Source organism: Pseudorasbora parva, chromosome 17 (genome assembly GCF_024679245.1).
Source record: "Pseudorasbora parva isolate DD20220531a chromosome 17, ASM2467924v1, whole genome shotgun sequence".
Classification (NCBI taxonomy): domain Eukaryota; kingdom Metazoa; phylum Chordata; class Actinopteri; order Cypriniformes; family Gobionidae; genus Pseudorasbora; species Pseudorasbora parva.
The window spans coordinates 10000031-10022168 of record NC_090188.1 but is presented as its reverse complement, the minus strand read 5'-3'; the positions used below and the strand labels follow the sequence as shown (position 1 = coordinate 10022168).

The 22138-nt window shown below is 38.2% G+C and overlaps 2 protein-coding genes across 2 annotated transcripts in view; one reads left to right on the top strand and one right to left on the bottom strand.

Annotated features, from left to right (window-relative positions):
* Positions 1–20162, top strand: part of vwc2 (von Willebrand factor C domain containing 2) — a 32557-nt gene extending 12395 nt beyond the window's left edge. The window contains exon 4 of the mRNA XM_067421945.1: positions 18968–20162. Coding sequence (XP_067278046.1) covers positions 18968–19119 — 152 coding nt within the window. The 3' untranslated portion in view covers positions 19120–20162. The remainder of the gene's footprint in view (positions 1–18967) is intronic.
* mocos (molybdenum cofactor sulfurase) overlaps positions 1–22138 on the bottom strand; it is a 126250-nt gene that overhangs the window by 65971 nt on the left and 38141 nt on the right. The gene's annotated exons all lie outside the window — the stretch shown is intronic.

The following is a 22138-nucleotide window of genomic DNA, read 5'->3' as shown; positions in this document are numbered from 1 at the left end:
GTTAAGCTTGCAAAGGCATGAACTGAAACGCGCCAGACTGAACTCGCGCTGTGAATGTATGCCGCGAGTGTAGTCGCGATTACCTCAGCTCTCATCACGAGAGCTCATCAGCTCATTTATCTCACTCCTGCAGTTAGTGCTCAGTGCTGTGATACTCGCGCGGTGACTTACTCATTATATTGAACAGACACGTTTAGTTTTTAATTGTAGTGTCTTCTCCAACTCAGTCACAGTAATCCAGTTGGTGGCTTTGGGAATGGCCTCACAGGGCAGTAAAGCATTCTGGGAATTGTAGTCTTTCATCGCAATGAAACAAAAATACATTGTCTGTCTTTTCTCAGTCTAGAAAGCACCAAATTCAAAAATAATTTCACCTTTTTACTACATTGATCACCCAGTTTAAATACAGATTCATCTTCCCAGCACTGAAGTTCCCCTTTAACAAATCTATCCTTTTTATAAAGTACAGATAAAATACAGTTAAACAGAAATATTTAATTTTTAAATATCTTTACATATTAATGTCAAACTGTTGAAATCAATTGAACGTTGAATGGTGAATGTGGACTGTTCTATGACAGTTTAGATGCTGTCTTGAAAGGTTGCTGCCTATGTAGGCAGTAGACAGTGAAGCAACTCGCTAGGATTCTGAACAGACCTCTTGTCTGCCTTGTGCGTGCTGTTGTTCTCTTTTTGGCCAGAGGAGTGTTTTTTTTTCCAGGAGGGGGAGGAAAAGAAAAGCTGTGACCCCAGGTTAGTGTGTGAGTGTTCTGTGATTGGAACACATTACAATGTCTTGAGAGAAGTTTTCTGAATCAGTGTGGGTTATATAGAGCTGTTTGAGATGCTTTTAGACAGCATGTCCAAGACTGTTGCTTCTTTTGTACACTTGGATCCTGATCTAATATGGCACCGGCAACCACGCTGCCTCCTTCAGCAGAAAATAAATGATGAGTTGGTAAATGGATCTCTGACTCGGCAGCTAAACTCTCAGCGTAGTGTGGACAATGGGGGAGGGGTGATGAGGGCCAATTATTTTAAAGAGCACACATGTTTAAATGAATCATCTTGGCATTTACTGAGATGCTGCCAAGACTCCCTGATCAAATGTCTCAGTTGGTGTTTGGGTATGAGATGGAATCCAGGGAACAAAAGCGGGCCAATTTCATCAAGTCATGCCATTTTGAATTCAAACAGCTTTACAAATGTATGTGCACACTCAAGCAGTCAAGCTGTATGGTTTTATGATGGATTGGAAAAAAATTTGTTCACCGCAGAAGATTACAGCTGCCTAGTGATTTCACAGCGCGACGTAATACCGCGGCTCAGCTCGGCTCCGTTGCGCTTGCCAGGTAGTCTGCAATTTGACTTCATCTTGGAATTGTTGCGATAGATAAAATCAGTCTACTACTCTGTTTGTGTTTCCTGTGGTCCTTGTGGGGGTGGATCACAGAGACACAAGTACAACCTGTAGGCAAAAACCTGCACCGGGGCCCCGGATACCCCACCTACAGCACCTTTGAGGCTTATGCTGCAAATGTCTGAGGTACAAAGACTCCAACGCAGATGCAGTGCAAGAAGCAGATGCTCTGACCCCATGAGATTTGTACTCTTCAAAAGTAAGACTTCAAAGCGCCGTGACACCGTAGGATGGGTGCCGCCTGTGACAACTAATTCTAACTTGGCTTCTGATGAGGATAATCATCACATACACAAACTTTGCGCTTGACGAGAGAATATCAAAGAGGTACGTTAGCATTTCTCAACAACACTGGACCCCCTAAGATACATGATTTAAAAAATAAACTGGCCATAGAGCCAACCGCTCTATGACAGAATAGCTATGACTTATCACTCTGGAGCCAAAATGACACTATGGCTCTGTAAATGGGCTGATGGTTCCACAAAAACACCAGGGTCGGGCACCATTTAGAATTTCTCAATTTGAATTCAACTGATGTAGAAAACAGGTTGCATAATTGCAATTGTGATGGGAGAAAGTAGAAATCAAATTCATATATGATTAGAAAATGGTCCTGTCATCAGCAGACATGGTCTGTCCTTTCATTGTTATGCTGATGACACGCAACTTTATATCATCTGCTCCAAGCCCCTCCACAGCTCTGCCACGACTCAACACGTCTTGAGGAGATAAAGGCATGGATGGGAAGTAACTTCCTCCAGCTGAACTCCAGTAAAACTTAGGCACTACTGGTTTGCACCCCTCATCAGATCCGCTCCTTTTCCTTATCCCAGGTCATCTTTGACGGCTAGGTCATCACTTTCTCCTCCTCAGTCACAAACCAAGGGGTTCAGGTTGACCCCCAGCTGACCTTCAATGACCAAATTAAACACATCTGCAAAACCTCCTTCCACCACCTTCGAAATATCTCCAAACTCTGTCCCCTTCTAACCTCTCCAGATGCAGAGAAACTTGTCCATGCTTTTGTCAACACCAGGCTGGACTACTGCAACGGACTCTTCATTGGGATTTCTGGCAGAAATATCCAGATGCTTCAATACATCCAGAACAGTGTTGCCAGAGTCCTCATGAGAGTCCGTAAATATGATCACATAACTCCCATACTACACTCACTACACTGGCTCCCTGTTTCATCCCGAATCGACTACAAAATCCTCCTGCTGCCATATCTACAGGAACTCATCAGTTTGAAATCCTCCACCTGCACCCTCAGATCATCAGGCCACCTGCTTCTTCAAGTCCCCATTACCAGGCTTCGTACCATGGGAGATCGAGCTTTCTGCTCGGCTGCATCCCGGCTTTGGAACCTCCTCCCCAGTGAGCTGAGAGCAGTACAGAGCCTGGACCAGTTTAAAGCTGAATTGAAGACTTTTCTGTCCAGAAAGGCTTTTATTTGTTGATTATTTTTATTATTCTATATTTATATTATTTTCCCTTGTAGCACTTTTGAGATTCTTCGGAATGAAATAAATAAAATTATTATTATTATTATTCAATTTGAAGGTTTACAGACGAAATGAAGGAAGGGCAGGTAGATGGATGGATGTTCAAAACTTTTTTCAAATACTTTTGCATTAAATTGATCTAAACTGGCAGTTAAAACATTTATAATGTTCAAATAAATGCTGTTATTTCTTGTTAGTCAGATAATCCTGAAAAATGTATAATGGTTTCCCAAAAAAACACACAAAACTATTAAAGCAACTGTTTTAAACATTGACATAAAATAAATTAAAATAAATAAATACACCAAATCAGCATAGAATGATTTCTGAAGGATAATTTGACAAAATGTCTGAAATTGTTTAAAACTCCTGTTTTTACTGTATTTTTGACCAAAAAAACGCAGCCTTGATCAACAAAAGAGACCATTTTTTAAATAGATAGATGAATAGATATTGATAGACAGACAGACAGACAGATAGACAGATAGATGAATAGATAAGGACAGACAGACAGACAGACAGACAGACAGACAGACAGACAGACAGACAGACAGACAGACAGATAGACAGATAGATAGATAGATAGATAGATAGATAGATAGATAGATAGATAGATAGATAGATAGATAGATAGATAGATAGATAGATAGATAGATAGATAGTCAGACAGGCTCTATCTATCTATCTCTATATCCTGAAGATTGAAACAATCCCAGAAAACATTACTAGCAACTATTCTAAACTGTGATATCAAAGGAAACAGATATATATAAATCTAGTTTACATTTTTAAGAGCCCTCCAAAAAAAAGAATTGGGTACTACTGTACTGAAATATTAGTGCTATATAAAAGTAGCACTAATTTCCCCAGAATGCACAGCTGATTTGAAATGGCTTTAGCACTAGTTAATGTATCTACAAGAAGGGGCTAAAGTTACTACGCTAACCAGCTTAAACTTGACCGCATGATCAATGCAGAAACTTTCCAACTTTCTGTGCAAGTGACTCGTCCAATAAATCAGAAGGAGAATGATTATTTAATTGGTACCATTAAGAGTCAATTACCATCTGATTGACTACGCCTTTGTATGTAAGGCAGAAAATGTTTGAGAAAAATGTGGTGTCTATGGTATGAAATGATAATAGCTGAAGAAGAAATGGGCACTGTCATCTTCATTTTGGTTGGCAGACTTGACACTGAATGGGAGAGCAGTGAGGAGAATCGATTTCTAAATGGGTTGCAAGCATTTCTCTCATAATCATAATCGTGTGCTCGGTTCACGCTTACCACGCCATACACAGCAGGGGCTACAAAAGCCTTCCCCTCCAACTGTTTTAGCTCAGGTCACAGAAACCACACAATTCAAAGGACGTAAATGCTTGTAATTTGTTCGGTCATTAGAACGCTTCATCATTGAGCTGATTCATCCGCAGCCAGCATCAGCAGCTTGCAGAAAACGTAGTAAATACAGTGCAAGGCCACCTAAACCTCTAAGACCATGGAGCACATTTCATCCTATTAGCCACAGTTTCATTAATTTTAAGTGGTTGTTAACACGTGAAAAGCACAAAGGGTTTATAAAGCAGTCATGAGGGCTGATGTCTCTATTTGTTGCTCATGAAGAGCAGAGGTAAGCACCTCTTTCTTAGCTGCTGAATGAAGTATTATGTTTCTGTGCTGCGCGCAGCCTGGGTCTGTTGTTGGAGGAGTATGCTGGGAGACACTTGAGGAAGTGCCATGGGGGGAGATGAAAGTGAATGCTATTGCTAATATCCACCCCAGGCAGTTGTTCATGAATATCAAAGAACATCTGTGAGCAGCAGCAATGTTGGGACTCAAAAAGAAAGGGGGAAAATATTCAGATTCAGTCACAGCACTCTGCGTTCTTTTCACTCACTGAGGGACTGTCAGTAAATAAGAAACTTGGCATTGAGTGATTTTTTTTGAGTGCTTTTTGCTGCTATAAGATTCAGAGAGAAAGCTGCACCAATATCATCAACTCCCAAAGATGCAAGACTACCTTTTAGGAAGGAGCAACTGCACTATCATCAAGAATACTTGTGTCATAATTAACATAATAAAGCTGTTGAAAAGCCTTTAACCCCTTCGGTGTTCTCTGTCAAAAATGACCAGACTTTTAAAATTGCTTGTAAATCACTCATTATGCTGTATTATAGGATTCAATCTTTTTGTGAACTTGTTTTCTTTCAATTAGGACAGGTATCGTATTTCTTTTTGGAACTGACTGATCATAGACTTCATTGATCTGAGCTTATGCACCTCAGTTTTTTCAATATATGTGAAAAAAAGCCTTATAAAGCCGTTAAAGCAACTAAAGTCATTCAGTGAAGAGCAGTTATTTTCTGTTTTTGTTTGATTAACATTAATGACAAGCAGCAATGCTATTAGGCTGCTGTCACTTTGAGACCTTTTTAAGACCTAAAAATGATTTACGTTCACTTAAGACACCAACTGTGTTTATGTAAACCTTGTGTGTATTTGACAGTTTAAGAGATATAAGAAGTGAAGATTGAATAAATGTCCATGACAACTAATGAATGGCAGGAAACTAGAATAAAGGGAACAGATAACTGAAGAGAAACAAACTTTAAGTCCATGAAAATGAAACTAAACACACAGATTGTGAGAGTAGAGACCGTCTATTGGAACACAGCTCTTGTTCATAAATGAATTAAATGAACGGTGTTGTTCATTTGAGAACGAGAGGGGCCATGTTCGTTTAGTTGCACATCTGTAGGGGCTTTCCCGCCGGGGAGTTCTGAACTTTTTTAGGAACACAGATTAGTGGTTCCCAGAGAACTAAAAGTCCCCTAGAAATATTTTCCTGATTGCATTCACACCGCCAGTAGGAACTCTGAAGTGACGTAAGCCTCGCTTGTTGTTGTGACCTTTATTTTGACAGAGCGGCGGACCTTTATTTGACAGCGCTGAGAATGCCAAAGTTTATGCTTCATTAGTTTACGATCGGTTTAACAGTCCTAATATGTTATTAGATAGAACTATTATACGAAAAATGTAGGCTGTATATGAAAAGGTATTAGTGTTTTCCATGTAGTTGATGTCCAATGTTGCTGGCTGAGGAGAAATACATAAACACATTTCGCTTGGTCCCCTCAAAGTTGTGTTGGATTTTCTCTTTAGCGTAAAGGTTGAGAGGCCCATCTATCACCGTTTTCCATGTTTGTAGAGTTAGTTTCTGGAGTAAATATATAGGCTATAATCTGTGTAAAAGGCTTTTTTTTAAATGCGGGGTGCTGGTGTTTTTGCGTGCGTTCGCCCAATCAGCTTAATCTTGCGTTGATTGCTGCTTTAGACCCTACTCTGAAGTACCCCAAAAGGAGTTCCTAAAACTAAAATCGTTCCTAGTTCCTGTGGTTCGAACACGCCAAAATCCTGGTCCTTCCACTAATAGTTCTAGGAACTATGAAAAGGTTCCTTTGGTGCGAAAGCCCCTAGTTTAATTCACATCAAAGAGAGAAAGGGGGTAAAAAGTGAATGACCAATTGACAATATGCAATTATGTCCAATTATGTTTTTTTATTTAATCAACACCTACTGGTATAAGGATACAAGCAGCAGGAAAGAATCAGGGAACAAACCACTGAACGAATCAAATCTTTTTAGGGAACAGACTCATTGGAGTGATTACTGTGGTGAATCAAAATTCCTACTAATAGCTTGCCTTGCATGCATTACAAATAGGAATAGATGCTTTTTATTTTCTCTGAAGCATTTTTTCGACCTCCTCTCATGTGGGCCATCGCCTTGGCAACATGGAGGGAAACAAGCCCTCTTCTTCAAGGGCTCAGACACTGAGGTCACTGCTAATCTGAGGAGGTTGCAATAAACATTTTGAGCATGAGCCGAAAGCCCTGAAAATCCAAGGTGCTGGGGGCAGAAAGGAATCACTTGCATTTAAAAAAAAAAATGGAGGGAGAAATAGTCATGGGGGCTTAAGAGAGGCCCCAGAAATCACTTTCAGGCCTCAGCTCATCTTAAATACTTCCTTTTTCTTCCTCTGGAGAAATATATTCGCCCGGATTTGTTGCGCTGATGGTTTTATCCGTTTGTAATGGGGCTAGATTCTCTGTGATACTGAAGGAGAGAAGTAGAGGACAGTGATTTTATATGCACAGCACCTCCAGCTCTCTTTACATTCTACTGAAACACTGTTTTCCCAGTCTTTATACCCAGGAGATGCCCGAAAGTAGGAGAACAGGATTTAAAAAGCAAACTGTACAGATAGGAGTATGTTTTTAACAGATGTCTGAAGTCAAAAGCAATGCAATGTTTTATGTTACATATGGGTGGGCAATATGACCGAAATCTTATTTTGCAATATGATAAATTGTATTTCATAATAACGATATGCATCTCAAAATGTTTCATTTTGTTATTTAATTTATTTTTTATTAAAAATAAGAACAAAGGACAAATACAATATAACAAAAATACAAATTAACATATAGCTACAAGCAGCAACTAACAGGGTTAACTTTTAAGCGTGATTGTAAGATATTACATATTATACAGCAAGCCAGTAAATGTTGCGGTTGTGTGGCTGTAATTGGCGCAAAACATTGGAGAATAAACAGAACGTCTTTATTACGCAATCGGAAAATGAACACAGAGAATTTACGGAAAAACACAACTACTTCCAACATAACACAGAGTTTGGTGAAATTATCTCATTCCGTTCAAGCGTTATAGCCAAAAGTGGCCACACCCATTTCAAACGGTTCGGCATCCCGTTGCAAAGGTGAAAATGTCTGATAATTATTGAGAGTCATGCTCTTGTCTGGTTCTGATCGAGCGAAGAAAGGGAAAAATGCCTATAGGACTAGTTCGCAAAAGTAGATTTGTCAAAAAGTTTCTATTTTAAATGTTAAATCTCTACGATTTATGGTTTGGTCTGCCTGATCACTTTTAGGGGAGAACGTTGATCTTTGGTTTTAGTGCTGAGCCTACAGTAGGTTTATTTCATAAGGAATACTACAGAAATTAAATAAATGTAAAAATAAACACTGCATAGACTTCACTCTGTTATTGAAGTATAAATGGATTCTTATTAAAGCTACTGTTATTCAGTCAAGTATTATTTGCTTTGATTAACATTAATGACAGAGAGCAGCATGTTTATTAGCCTTCTGTCACTTTACGACCAAATGCACGGATCTAAATTTACTGACACATCCAATAGACTTTCTAATGCTGCAAAGAGATATACTGCCATACCGCCCATTATGACCATCTTTCTCATACATGGAAGCTCAACAAATACCCTATGAGAAAGATTCCTGCATGGCCTGTGTGGAATAGCGTGTGACTTATTATGAGAATGGTGAATTTGTTCATGAATGTTTTAGTAAAGTCCATCCACCGACACTTCCAGAATTAAATATACCCCTGCAAATCCACATAAACCTTCTCCCATCCATCCCATTCCAGTCATCATTTTCAAAAAAGTAAGTCAATTTAGTGGCATTTATAATGCATACATACTAAAGAACTGCATTAGAGGGCTTTTCTTTGACTTATTCTCGGAGCAGTGTGAGCTATGATCTCGGCTCTTTCAGAGAGCATCAGCTCTAATGAGCTTTAAAAGATCATGTCATTTTCAGGATCCAAGCTTTACTTTCCTCCTCCTTTGCTTTTTATCTCAATTACCACTGTACCATGGGAAATGCAATTCATCTTTGAATGGACCAAACTCTTTAATGGTGCTCTCTCTTGAATTTAGCCTTTACAGCAGCGCTTTGATAGGCGGCGAAGATAAGGGTCTGCTCAGCGTGATTAAACACTCCTCTCCGCTGCCAAAATGCAGCAAGCATACTTCTCCTCCACCAATTTGTTTGCTCCTGCGTTTACTGAACCAATTCGTCTTCCTCCCTATCCTCTTCCTCCTCTTTTTCATTGTTCTCTACCCCCTACCAATGATAACAATGTGAATAACCATGTTCTGTTATGTAACAATTAAACACAAATGGCAGCAATATTAGCGGACATACAGTACAGAGCCATCGGGTGATCTAAGCTATAAGCGCTCACGATGAATCAGCTGTGCCAGCTGCTTTTACTTCCACAATCTTGATATTTGGAGGTAGGAATTTGAAGTGTTTGCTCTGAAATTATTATAAATATGGCTTGGATGAAATCTTGACAGCACCAGCCAAAGACTCAAGATGATTGATGTGCCTGTGTGTTTTTATAGTCTTCCATCTTCTATGATAATGCATTTTAGATGCTGAATAGCAATTCATCCTTTTTTTGGCCAATGTAAAAAAGGGTGAGTTGGAAGCTGTGCCTAGGTAGCATTTCTCTTTCATGGCCTAATTTTTTTAATAAAAACAATTATGCTGGCTTGAAAAAAGTTTTTTTCAACAAATTTTAACCTGAGATGAAACTACAGATTTCAAGCTTCATTCACCAAATTCTGTTCAACCTGCATCCTGTTCTGTTTCTACAGCTGATGAGTAACATCCATTGAAAAGATATTTTACACAGCATGCATATTCTCTTATTTATTTTCAGTGGGATAGAGACAGCAGGAGCTTGCCAAGCTCTTTCACGAGTATCCTGCCGATGCTCACACTGCAAGTGTGCAAATCATTTTTTTTCTCTTTGCGGCTGTTGTGTATTAAAGCATTTAGCTCTTATGTTTAGTTCCCTGATGAATAGTCACGTACAAAATTGATTCACTGGTTTTCTATATAGTGGCATTCGTTAAATAGTAGGACTGGGAATTCACACAAATTTCACGATTCGATTTTGATTCAAAAGTTTGCAATTTGATGTAATGTCAGGTATAGTACATGGCAGATTTCCTCAAGTAACAAAATCTCTCAACTAATGCTTTAAACTATACAGAGAATTACATTTGGTGCATCACTATAATATTAAAGGTTCAAATCAACTGATTTGTAGGCTACTTACATTAAATTAGGCTACGTTTTTATAATAATAACGTTATAATGATACATTTTTAATGACAATTATGTTTCTACTTGCTGTTATTTTTTAAATATCTTATAAATATTTAAATGGTTGCTATCATACAAATATAACAAATTTATTCACACATTAAATATTGAAGAACAGTGAAAATACAATGATTATGCAAAATACTGCACATATTTAGCACTATGCTCCTCTCTAGAGATCATTTTTCTAGTTGACTATTGAGATTTTGGACTTTTAAGATTGAAATATGCCATGATACAGATTTCGGTCAGTTGCACTGTATCTACTGTACTGATGTTCATTAATGTTTCTTTTGTGCTGTAACTAGTAGTAATGCAGAAGAGATGATCGGTTCATGTGCTGCTGCTTTTCTTGAACTGAGGCACTACAACAATCTGTCATGCCACGTTAAAAAGTATTTATTGTTTAATTATTGGTTTTATTTTGTAATGAAATTAAAAGAATTTAAAGGCTGACACTTTGTTTCATATCAGAAGTAAAATAGCACAAAGCTTATTGCGATTTAGTGGATGGGGTGTGAGCTATTGATGAATTGTCATGTGCTAGGATCCAAATGCAGCTTAATTAAGGCAATCAGACGGAGCATACACAGAACTGCAGTGACACTAACAACACTTCACAAAGAATGAGTGAAAACACAGGGCTTAAATAGGCTGGCATTAACAAGATAACGAGAGACAGGTGTAAGTAATCAAACAATTGTAATTGGTTATGGGAAATGCAGTTCATGATAAGATAGCCCAGGAGTCGGGAGGAGTCAGGAGGAGTGCCCTCGGGTGGAGATTATTGGTTATTGATTATTGAGATTTTTGGCACTCCAGCTGGTGGATGTGACATTCATCAACTGTAAACAGTCTATATTGAAAAGTTGATTTTTGGGATTTCCGGATCGATATTGGCTCTTCAAAATGAGTATCATTTAAGTAGTAAATTAGTGAATGATTGCAGACAATTTCACGCAGCAATTTATTTGGTTTGTGTTCTATTTTATGAGGAATTAACACTTTTAAGGAATACATTATCATTTCACAGTATGCTACATTTTACATATGCTGCACTGTACAAAATGATCATAATTTGGTAACACTTTAGTTTAGGGTCGAATTCTCACTATTAAAGGGATCCCATGGTGTTGAGACTTGTATGGCTTAATATAACATAAATGATGTCTCTTACTGAATTATGTGGTAGAAAACCCATGAAAGATCTACGTTATTTAAAAAATCGATTTTATATTTGGACCATGGGCGGCGCCATTTTGTTTGCGTTCTAGGTTGATGACGTAGAGTGGTTGAACTCCTCAATCAGCTGGCGTTACCCGTTGCTATTTTTACCACAACGCAACTCGAAAATTGTTTCAGAGTTAAACAAAACAAATGAATTGCTTTGCAATTGTACTTAAAACACACTCAAACATACATGTGCACACAAACTCACCTACACAAGTCACAAACAGATCGGCGGGCGCGCACACACACACCTGACTGCTCTGTCTCAATCGCATGCATCATCACCAAAACATCCTGCCTCTCTTCCTCACGTTACTTTATCCCATCGTCCTACCTAGATATTTCCCTCTGCTGGTCACATTAGGCATTATAGTTAATCTACTATCAACAGTCTATCTGGGGAACAGGATGTGTTGAACAGGATATACACAGGGAATAGATTGAGGGTTATGTATGCGCGCGCAGTGCGTGCGTGTGTGTGTGTGTGTTCGCGCCGATCTGTTGGGCTGTTTGTGTGTTCGCGCCGATCTGTTGGTGTGTGTGTGTGTTGCTGTGTTCGCGCCGATCTGTTGGGGTGTGTGTGAGTCTGTGTGAGAGAGAGAGTTTGTGTGCACATGTATGTTTGAGTGCGTGAAGTCGGACAGCTGTTTGTAAATCGGCTTTACTCGTTATTGCGGTGGAACGTGAGACTGAATGACTGCACTCGAACATGTCCACTATGGTGTCGGACAACACTACAAATGTCCGTCCCTTCAAATAATGCCCTATTTAAGGGTATAGAGTCGATTTCAGATTCAGCCCCTGTCGTGGAGACTGAGCAGCCCAACATCTCGATTGAGACAGAGCCTGTCGTGTGCGCGCCCGCCGATCTGTTTGTGACTTGTGTAGGTGAGTTTGTGTGCACATGTATGTTTGAGTGTGTTTTAAGTATAATTACAAAGGAATTCATTGGTTTTGTTTAACTCTGAAACAATTTTCGAGTTGCGTTGTGGTAAAAATAGCTACGGGTAATGCCAGCTGATTGAGGAGTTCAACCACTCTACGTCATCAACCTAGAACGCAAACAAAATGGCGCCGCCCATGGTCCAAATATAAAATCGATTTTTAAAATAACGTAGATCTTTCATGGGTTTTCTACTACATAATTCAGTAAGAGACATCATTTATGTTATATTAAGCCATACAAGTCTCAACACCATGGGATCCCTTTAAAGGGATGGTTCACCATCGTTCACCACCACCGTCATCATTTAATCACCCTCAAGTTGTTCCAAACCTGTATACATTTCTTTGTTCTGCTGAACACAAAATATATTTGGAAGAATGTTTGTAACCAAGCAGATGTCTGCAGCCATTAACTACCGTATGGGGGAAAAAGATACTGTGGTAGTCAATGGCTGCCAAGATCTGCTTGGTTACAATTTATTTTTTATTTTTGGGTGAACCATCCCTTTAAGTAGTTGCTTATTAGCATGCATTTTACTGTGATATTGCCTGTTTATTAGTACTTATGAAGCACATAGTAATGCCCTATTCTGCATGACCATATCTCAAAGATGCTGGGTTAAAAACAACCCAAGTTGGGTTGAATATGGACAAACTCAGCAATTGGGTGTTTTTAACCCAGTAAATTGGTTGTTTTAATCCAGCGGTTGGGTTAAATGTAGGGTTTGTCTATGTTTTTAACCCAGCATTTCTTTTAAAAGTGTATTCTACATCCCTTCATCCTACCCAATTCCTAAACTTACTACCTTACTATTAAAGAGCAGTAATTAGGAGTTTATTGAGGGAAAAGTCATAGTTAACAGACGTTAGTAGTTAGATAATAGTGAGAATTGAACCATAATCTAAAGCGGGGATGGGGAACGATGATCCAGAAGGGCCACTCTCTTGTAGAGTTTAGCTCCAACCCTTATCAAACACACCTGAAGCTAATCAAAGTCTTTAGGATTACTAAAGTTACAGGCAGGTGAGTGTTTTTTTTCAGGATTGGAGCTATACTCTGCAAGAGAGTGGCCCTTCTGGATCAACGTTCCCCACCCCTGATCTAAAGTGTGAACCATAATTTTAACAGTAATACTGTTAAAATGCTACAGTAAAAACCTGGTAATTGATTAATACGTTTCCTTACAGTATATACGGTAAACATCTATAATAAATATTTTACAATACTAAAGGATCAAGTCATCGTATAATTATAGTGTGTGTGTGTGTGTTTGTGTGTTTGTTGGGGGGGGGGGGGTCAATTGACATTCCCAGAATTCCCTGTGTGACTTCACATTTGCTGTATTTTCCATAACTTTTGTTATCAGTTATATAAATTATGGTTTTGTTACATCTTATGCTATTAAATTAATGTTAAGTGCTTTTAGTGTTCTATTTTGTGTTTGTGTATGGCAACTTCTGTACATTAGAATTTACAGTATACCTCAGGATGTGGAAAAGCTGAGTGATGAATTTTGATGGTTGTGGCTTTCTATTTGCTTTTTGATACTTAAATACTTAAATTAGATGGTATATTAACATTATATTAATTCATTAAATCGGGGGCCCCCAATCTCGATCCTGGAGGGCCACTATCTTGCTGAAATAGCTAACCTATGCATATAAAGGCATTGATTAGCTGTTTCAGGTGTGTTTGATTGGGATTGGAGCTAAACTCTGCAGGACAGTGGCCCTTCAGGACCAAGATTGGGGACCCCTGCATTAAATATATGTTTTGGTAAAATTCTGGCAACCACTGCCTGTTTTTACCATAGTTGTCATGGATTTGTTTTTACATTGTAGTATGAAGCTTTGCTTACAGTGTTGCATACACCCTCTCATTTATATGGCAAATGAATGCAAAACGTACTGCCTATCATGTACTGTGTAAAATACCCTTAATTCCTGCTAGAGCTTTCAAGCTGTGTTCACCAAACTCAACACAATACTGTAGGCTGTTCTGACTTAGTAGCTAAAAACATCTATTTTAAAATTTGAGGCAAGGTTTTGTCTACACAATGTCCAAGTTTGGCGTGACACATTTTCTTTTTCCAGTTAACGTATGCCTCAGAATGTGACAAGTCTTAGTGTTTGTCTTGATGAGTCATTTTAGACCTGCATGGTCCAGTGCATGATGTGGCATAGCAGTGCCAATCTATCTTCCACTGAAAGCCATAGTTGAATAGCTCTTTTTTTCCTATTTTTCTTTTGTCCATGGTCTTTTTGCCTTCACAGTAATGATAGGATAGTTAAGACCAGACAAGAACATGGAAGGAGCTGTTTATGTGTAATGTGCAAGTGCACAACCCATTGTAACACGGCCCTGAAAACTGTAGCAGGATGTTTGCTTATAGTACCTATATTTAGACCCTGCCTGATTGTCAGCGTGTTCTATTGGTTTCATCAGTTTCAACAGCTAATTTCAGAGACCAGCTTTACTATTTTCTGCAATGTCCTCAAACGCAGTATATCTGGATTCAGAGCTCATAGGTTTGTATAAATTTTTTACATTTTGAGAGAGCACTTGCATAAAAAAATCTTTAAAAATGTATGCAATGGAAGCGGTTTATAGATTTGATTCTGCACTTGGGGCTTGATAAGTGTTTACGGTGCACCATAAGCTCAGCAATTACCTCTTCTCTGAAGTTATGATACAGTCATGTTTTATGGAAGGTCTGATATTGAACAATGTTCTCCAGTGTGAACATCTTTAGAGGCACCATTGCCGTTTGAAACCTCCTACACCATTGTGATAAAGACATTGGGTTCAGTAAGGAATGCTTTTAAGGTGAAGTGCCAAGACAAAATCCCCCTGCCTTGATGAAGTGAGTTGATTCTGAGCTCCAGACAGCTAAACTAAAGAACTAAAACGGTCAAAAATGTGCCCAAAAAAAAAAAATCTAGGTCTAGATGCAATTGGGAGAGTACAACAATTGGTGAAGTCTTTGTGTTTTGCGATACCATCTTGTGCATGCAGGTGTTGAATGCCAATGAAAAAAAGACTCCAATGAACTGATTATTTTTAACGAGTTACATGATTTTTCATTCCCGATTTATTTCAAATGAACCAAAAGGGAAGCTGTGCTTAGGTAGCATTTTTCTTTAATGGTATTTCTTTCTTTTTTTCTTCATGAATCATCCTTTGCCACACCAATGTTAAATGCCACTAAACAAATGACTCGCATGAACTGTTTGTTTGTAATAAGTCATTTAAAAAGATTCATGGAACAGCCCTCAAGCATGCTCATAAGTTTTTGGTTTGAATCCCAAGCACACAATTATAATGTTAAAATTTGATGTATCCTATGACAGACTTGTGTTGCACATTTCAAGCAAACCCAGGCTCATTGGAAATACGTGACTCTGCCTACATTTTTGCAACACCGGAATAATGTACCTCCAGGTACGTTTACCTGCACTTTTTGGGTGAAACGTCCACCGGAGGCGCTAAGTGGTAATATATTTTCTCCATTCCAGATGCGCAACATGACATCATGACCTCGCGTAAACATTCACGCGCCAACCTGATCTCACAGAGTGAATATTTATAACCTAATTTTATATTTTGGAGCAACTAGCTCCACTCCTACCCTAAACCTACCAACTCTCAACAATATAAAACACGTAACAGGCAAATAAATGTACAGTCACATGGATTTATTGCAAAAACTGACAAGTGACTCCAAGAAAACTGACTCCAAGTCTTCTGAAGTCATACGATATCTTCATATGAAGAACAGAGTTGATCTTAATGTTTTAGTCGTTGAAATGATGATCGCGCTCCTTTGCAAACACACACACACGCACTCGTTCATTCATATTTCTAATTCAAATGATACACACAAGTTAAATGACGCGATCGGTCACGAGACACACGAGAGCCAATGGCATTTTGCAATCAAAGCTGACGTAATGACGCAATTGGTCACGAGACACACGACAGCCAATGCTCTCAAAGCTGACGTGACGTTTCTTCCGGCGGCAATATTTGAAATTTATTATTAATCTTTGGCGGATGGACTCGACGTTCTGATCGCTTTTGGGGATTTTCTTCACACAAATCAATCGTTTGGCCTTGGAACACTTGGGATATTTGTACTTTCTGAATAAATTATGCATGCAGTCGTATCTGCCTGTTATATCCTGTTTTTTATAATACACAAATGGGTAGGTTTAGGGAAGGGATTGAGTTACGCTTTCAAAATGTGTCTGAATATGTGTGTCTGTCCACAAGGTAAATGGATTTATAAATATACTAAATTGTTTTTTTGAAAATGTAAAAACGCAGAGTGTCTCTAGTGATGGGTAGGTTTAGGGGCTGTGTGTGTGCGTGTGTGTGTTGGGTAGGTTTAGGGGTAGGGGCAGTGTAGGGGGATAGAATGAAACAGCGTTGATAAACACGCTAAAAAGCGATTATGCATCTTGATAGCATGCCAAAATGGCATACGAATTGGCGGGTCATACATACGGCATTTCATGAGATCAGTCTGGGAATGGAGAAAAAATATTACCACTTAGCGCCTCAAGTGGACGTTTCACCAAAAAAGTGCAGATAAACGTACCTGGAGGCACATAATTCGGGAATTGCAAAAATGTAGGCACAGTCACGTATTTCCAATGAGCCTGGGTTGTTTCAAGCAATTAAAAACCATCATGGCAAAATGTGCACATCTGAAGTTACTAAAATTTTTGATCCAAATTATTTAACTAAATATACAAATAAAATTAATTAATTAGGTCTTATTTAATTCTTTAAAGTATAATACAAACAGAAAAATAGGGTGTCAAAATTGTACCTTTAGGGGTACAACAGCTTGTCGCTGGGGCAGTACCCTTAAAAGAACAACGTTGTACCATTTTTACCACAAAAAGGTTCATAGTAGTACCTTAAGGTACGCATTTGTACTCAAAGGTACTAATATGCAGCTAAAGGTTTTAGCTGCATATTAGGTCCAATTTTGACACCCTATTTTTCTGTGTGTACTGATCTGCCAACATTTTCGCTCTATGATAAATTAAAATAAGCTGATAACATCACTGTTTTCTACAGAACGACTGTACAGCCAAATCAATTTTTTTGCAATATTGTCCTGTTTAACACTGTGAAGCTGCTTTGAAACAATCGTTATTGTAAAAGCGCTACATAAATAAAGTTGATTGATTGATTGATTGAAGTGTCTAAGATAAAGGAAATAATCCATTATTCATCTGCTTTATTATATTGGACAAATTGTATTACATGTCGGCTGATACAGATGTGGTGGCCTAATTGCATCCCTAACTATTATGTATATTTAAATTCGTAAGACATTAGTATGTTAACAAATGATGTACGTCAGACTTTAGGTGACGTTGTTAGCATAATTAACAACAAATATTATCATGATCACTTGAGTTAAAGCATTAAAATGTAACAATTTTATGCTAAATCAAACTAGAATAACATCTTATTTCATATAACTTTAAATCATCATGAAGCCTGTTCACATCAAGGACGATCACTACAAAGATAACGATAAAGTTCTAAAAATTGTTCTTCAATATTCAAATCAGTATTAATGAATAGCAAAGTTCACACCACAGTTATAACATAATGGCACAGAGAAACGATATTGCTGGAACACTTTCAGAACGACAGCCAATCAGAATCCAACCAGCTGTAACAAACTTAAAGGGTTAGTTCACCCAAAATTGAAATTGATGTCATAAATGACTCACCCTAATGTCGTTCCTCACCCGTAAGAAGTCTGTTCATCTTCAGAACACAGATTAAGATTTTATATTTTAGTCCCAGAGCATATGCAGTCTATGCACACTTTACTGTTCATGCCCAGAAAGGGAATAAAAACATCATCAAAGTAATCCATATGTGACATCAGTTAGTTAGTTAGAGTCTCTTGAAGCATCGAAAATACATTTTGGTCCAAAAATAACAAAAACTACGATTTTATTTAGAATTGTCTTCTCTTCCGTATTCAGATCGCCAATGTCACGTGATTTCAGCAGTTTGGATCGCGTGTCAAACTGCCAAACTGCAGAAATCACGTGACATTGGCGATCCGAATCATTGATCGATTCACTGATTCATGGCCGTTTGAATCTTTATTTGATGTTTGAAAACACGGAAGAGAAGACTGATGCTGAATAAAGTCATAGTTTTTGTTATTTTTGGGCCAAAATGTATTTTCGATGCTTCAAGAGATTCTAACTAACTAACTGATGTCACATTTGATGACTTTGATGATGTTTTTATTAGCTTTTTGGACATGGACAGTAAAGTGTGCATAGACTGCATATGCTCTGGGACTAAAATATAAAATATCTTAAACTGTGTTCTGAAGATGAACAGAGGTCTTACGGGTGAGGAACGACATTAGGGTGAGTCATTTATGACATCCATTTCATTTTTGGGTGAACTAACCCTTTAAGCATTTGAAGTGGCAGACACGCATGCGCTTAAAATGAACAGAATGATATCTTCCACTGGTGTGGATGCTAATTGCCGTTCTTGGTGTGAAAGGGCCTTTAGTCTATATACAAATGAAACTGAAACACTTTTGGACAACCAGCTATATTAAGCAATTTTGTAATCTCTCAAAAACTCAAAAGTCCTTTGGCTCTTAAACATTTCATTTTCTTGACTTGCGTGTCATGGTGTTGTGTTTTGATGGACTGCGAGCTTCATAAAACATACATGAGGTCAGCTGACAGTTCATCTTGATCCCTGACAGTTACTGCCACTCAAAGCCAGGGGTTGCAGATCTGTTGGCTGGTTTCAACAGGCTTTCTCTCAGATTGATGCCGCCTCTCCCATCTGTGCACAGGACCGAACTGCTACGCGGACACGGCGGTGATCCCGGCCGGCCGAGAGGTTAAGATTGACGAATGCACCATCTGCTACTGCACGTACGAGGAGGGCACCTGGCGTATCGAGCGGCAGGCCACCTGCAGCAAGAACGAGTGCCAGCCGAGCTAAGGCTGTGACGGGGGGCTCGAGCCCCTCAGCCTACACCCGGACAGCTGTGGATCTGGATCACTCGTCCCAGCTGTGGTCTGTATGGGCTCAGCACGGCAGCTCTGAGCCTCACACGCAGCCAAGACACCGGCACCGCGTGGCGTAACATCAATCACGGTCATTTGTGACGATTCATGACTATGAACTCAGAGTGCCCCGTAGCATGCAGCGGACTGACCAATTAACCTGGGAACGAGGCCAAGGGCCAGAGTGCAAAGCACTACATTCCTCTTGCTACGACGGAGCCTCTGAGTTGGCATATCGTCATGACGAGGGATGAGATTCATACATTAGAGTTACATGTATAGACTTAGGAGGCATGGAGTTGAATTCAATTATATTAATACTTCAAGTTTGTATTGAGATTTATAACCCACATAAAGGATATTTATTTATGTATGTGCTGTTTCAACGATTATAATTGGATTCAAATATCTGATTTACAGTGAAATGATATTTTTTATAGCCACTGTATTTTGATATGCCGTAACGTTTAATACCGGATCGTCCAATTAGAATGTATAACGCACCTACAGCTGTCAATGTGGAGAAACGTTTCGTCGAAGACTAGATGATGCCGCTGATGCATAACATCTAACACAATGTCAGGACAGTCGACAGAGCAGAATGGATTTGATGTTCATTTGAGGAAATCAAAAAAGGAAAGAAAGCTGCTTGCAGATGTTTGCATTTATGTTAAGTCTCTATCGTGCTCTTATCTGAGATTCATTTTGCTAAGACGTGTTTCTACATGTAGTGTTTTCATGTTTCAAATAAATCGTTACACTGTGCAAGCTTGTTTGTGTCTAGACGCTGATGCGAGGTCATATAAGGTTAGTTACCATTTATAAACGCAGGGCCACGCTTGAAATGTCAAGTAAAAACATGAAAAACGGCACAGATTTCATGAGGAACATTGAACCAGGAGGAGTCGCCAAGTCAAGTGGTGATTCAATAACTCGACGTTTTAAATTTAGCTGTGTCAATAAACACCTCTTGTATTAGCAGTTTGCTTTCAAACTACTTTAACCCCGGGTTTTCTGTTCCTGTGGTTTGGAAACTAAACTAGTGTAAAGATGGGCGTTCGCACAGCACTGTTTTCAATTAAGAACAGAAAGAAGAAAAATAGTATGTTTCGGGGGCCTGAAAATGCTAATTTCTGAAAAAAAGGTTTCAAAGTGTACGTTTTTGAAAACGATACCATTATTGTCTTCGTGTAAACTTGACGAAAAAAAAAGTTTTTTGTGAAATGGTGATGTCATGCATGCATATGTATATGTGCATACATACCTGATAGGCCTACTGGCCTGTCATATTACATATGATTGATTTGCCTAAAGCCAGTTCGTTTGGATGTTACAGTGTGAAACTATGTTTAGGTTACCTGACAAAATTAGTTTTTAAAATGAGAGAAGTGTAAAAATACTGTGAATCATATATATCCAGCTTTAATTTGCTCATTTTAATCAAACTCCCACCCTGAGGAAACTGTCTTGTTGAACTCCATCACGCTGAAGAGAGAGCAGAAGCTGAGCAATATGTGAGGAAATGCAATGGTAAGGAATATCAACTGCACTGCAGTATTTCTCATTTTTGAGACCTCAGAGGATATACAAACATCCAGGAATATCTGATTTTTATAAACCTGCTCAAATGTCATATGATGATAATGATTAGAGCTGATGAAGTATGAAATAATATTTCTTTCCATTTCAGGTCTTAGAGCCACTAATAGTGAGAGAAAGAGTGGAAACATCCAAATGTGAGATTATGCAGTGCTACTCCAGGATGTGTTTTAGTCACGTATATGTTTTTAGTGTTATTCAGAATTACTATTTTAGTATTTATTTATTAATATTTTTACTTGAAGCTTTTGTTTTTATATTTTCAGTTTTTTTTTTTTGCTTTTGTAAAAAAAAAAAAAAAAAAAGTAATTTTAGTATTTCCACACATACATATTTCAGTTTGTTCCAAATGTTTTTCTAAGTTTAAGTTTTTCATTTAATATTTTTATTTATTTACTTTATTTCAATTACTGAAAACAAAAATAATAAATAGCTTTATTTTCATTCAGGCTTAAAGTCACCATTAAATTATTTATTTTTTAAAGGAATATTGCAGTATTTATTATAAATGATTTATCTGTGCACATCATTTTTTTTAATTTCTATTTTTAATTCATGCGCTCTTATAATCTTTAATTTAAAAACTTCCCCTCCCTCTTGCAGTGACATCTCTTTTCTGATGAAGGCGAGTGCGGGACAACCCGTCAATCACGTGAGATCAACCAATAGCAAATCACAACCATCCAATCAATTATAGATGAACAAAATTGAAGTCCCGCCCTACATTTTTTTTTCTTTTTAGAGAAGCCCTTTCACTTGGATATGCGTGACAATAGGGAAGAAAAGTTCCATTTCAACAGTATCTTAGACACTAAAATGGCGTTTCATCATTAGTATGCTCTAAATGGGATTTTTAAATTTGATTTTTAAGTCAACCATTTGATTATGGTCAATATATTTTTCATTTAAAGATCAGAATATAAAACGTGCTCAAATAACTCATTTTTAGAAGACGTATTTTCTCCAGTATAGTTTTCTGTATGAATATTTCACAATGACTGCCTTGATTTGGTTAAACAAAACAAATCAGTGTTGAAAATGCTGATCATTAATTTAATGTGAGAGGAGCAAAGTGAAGTTGACAAATCCACGTGGCAGGATAATATGCGCCAACATCAGGTGCGATATCAAAGAAGCACAAACTGAATCTTGCATCAAAGTAATTTGATCAGATCCCTCCTGCCATATGGCAGCTCTTAAATGCAGTTCGATTTGATGTCAAGGGCTCTGGCACTAACTGAAAGCTACAAAGAGCATAACGAGTTAGCTGAGTGGATTATACAGTACTAGATTTTATTCTGTTGCCACTTCAGTGCGTTGAAGCTCTCCGCAAACAAACAGCCAGTCAATCTTCA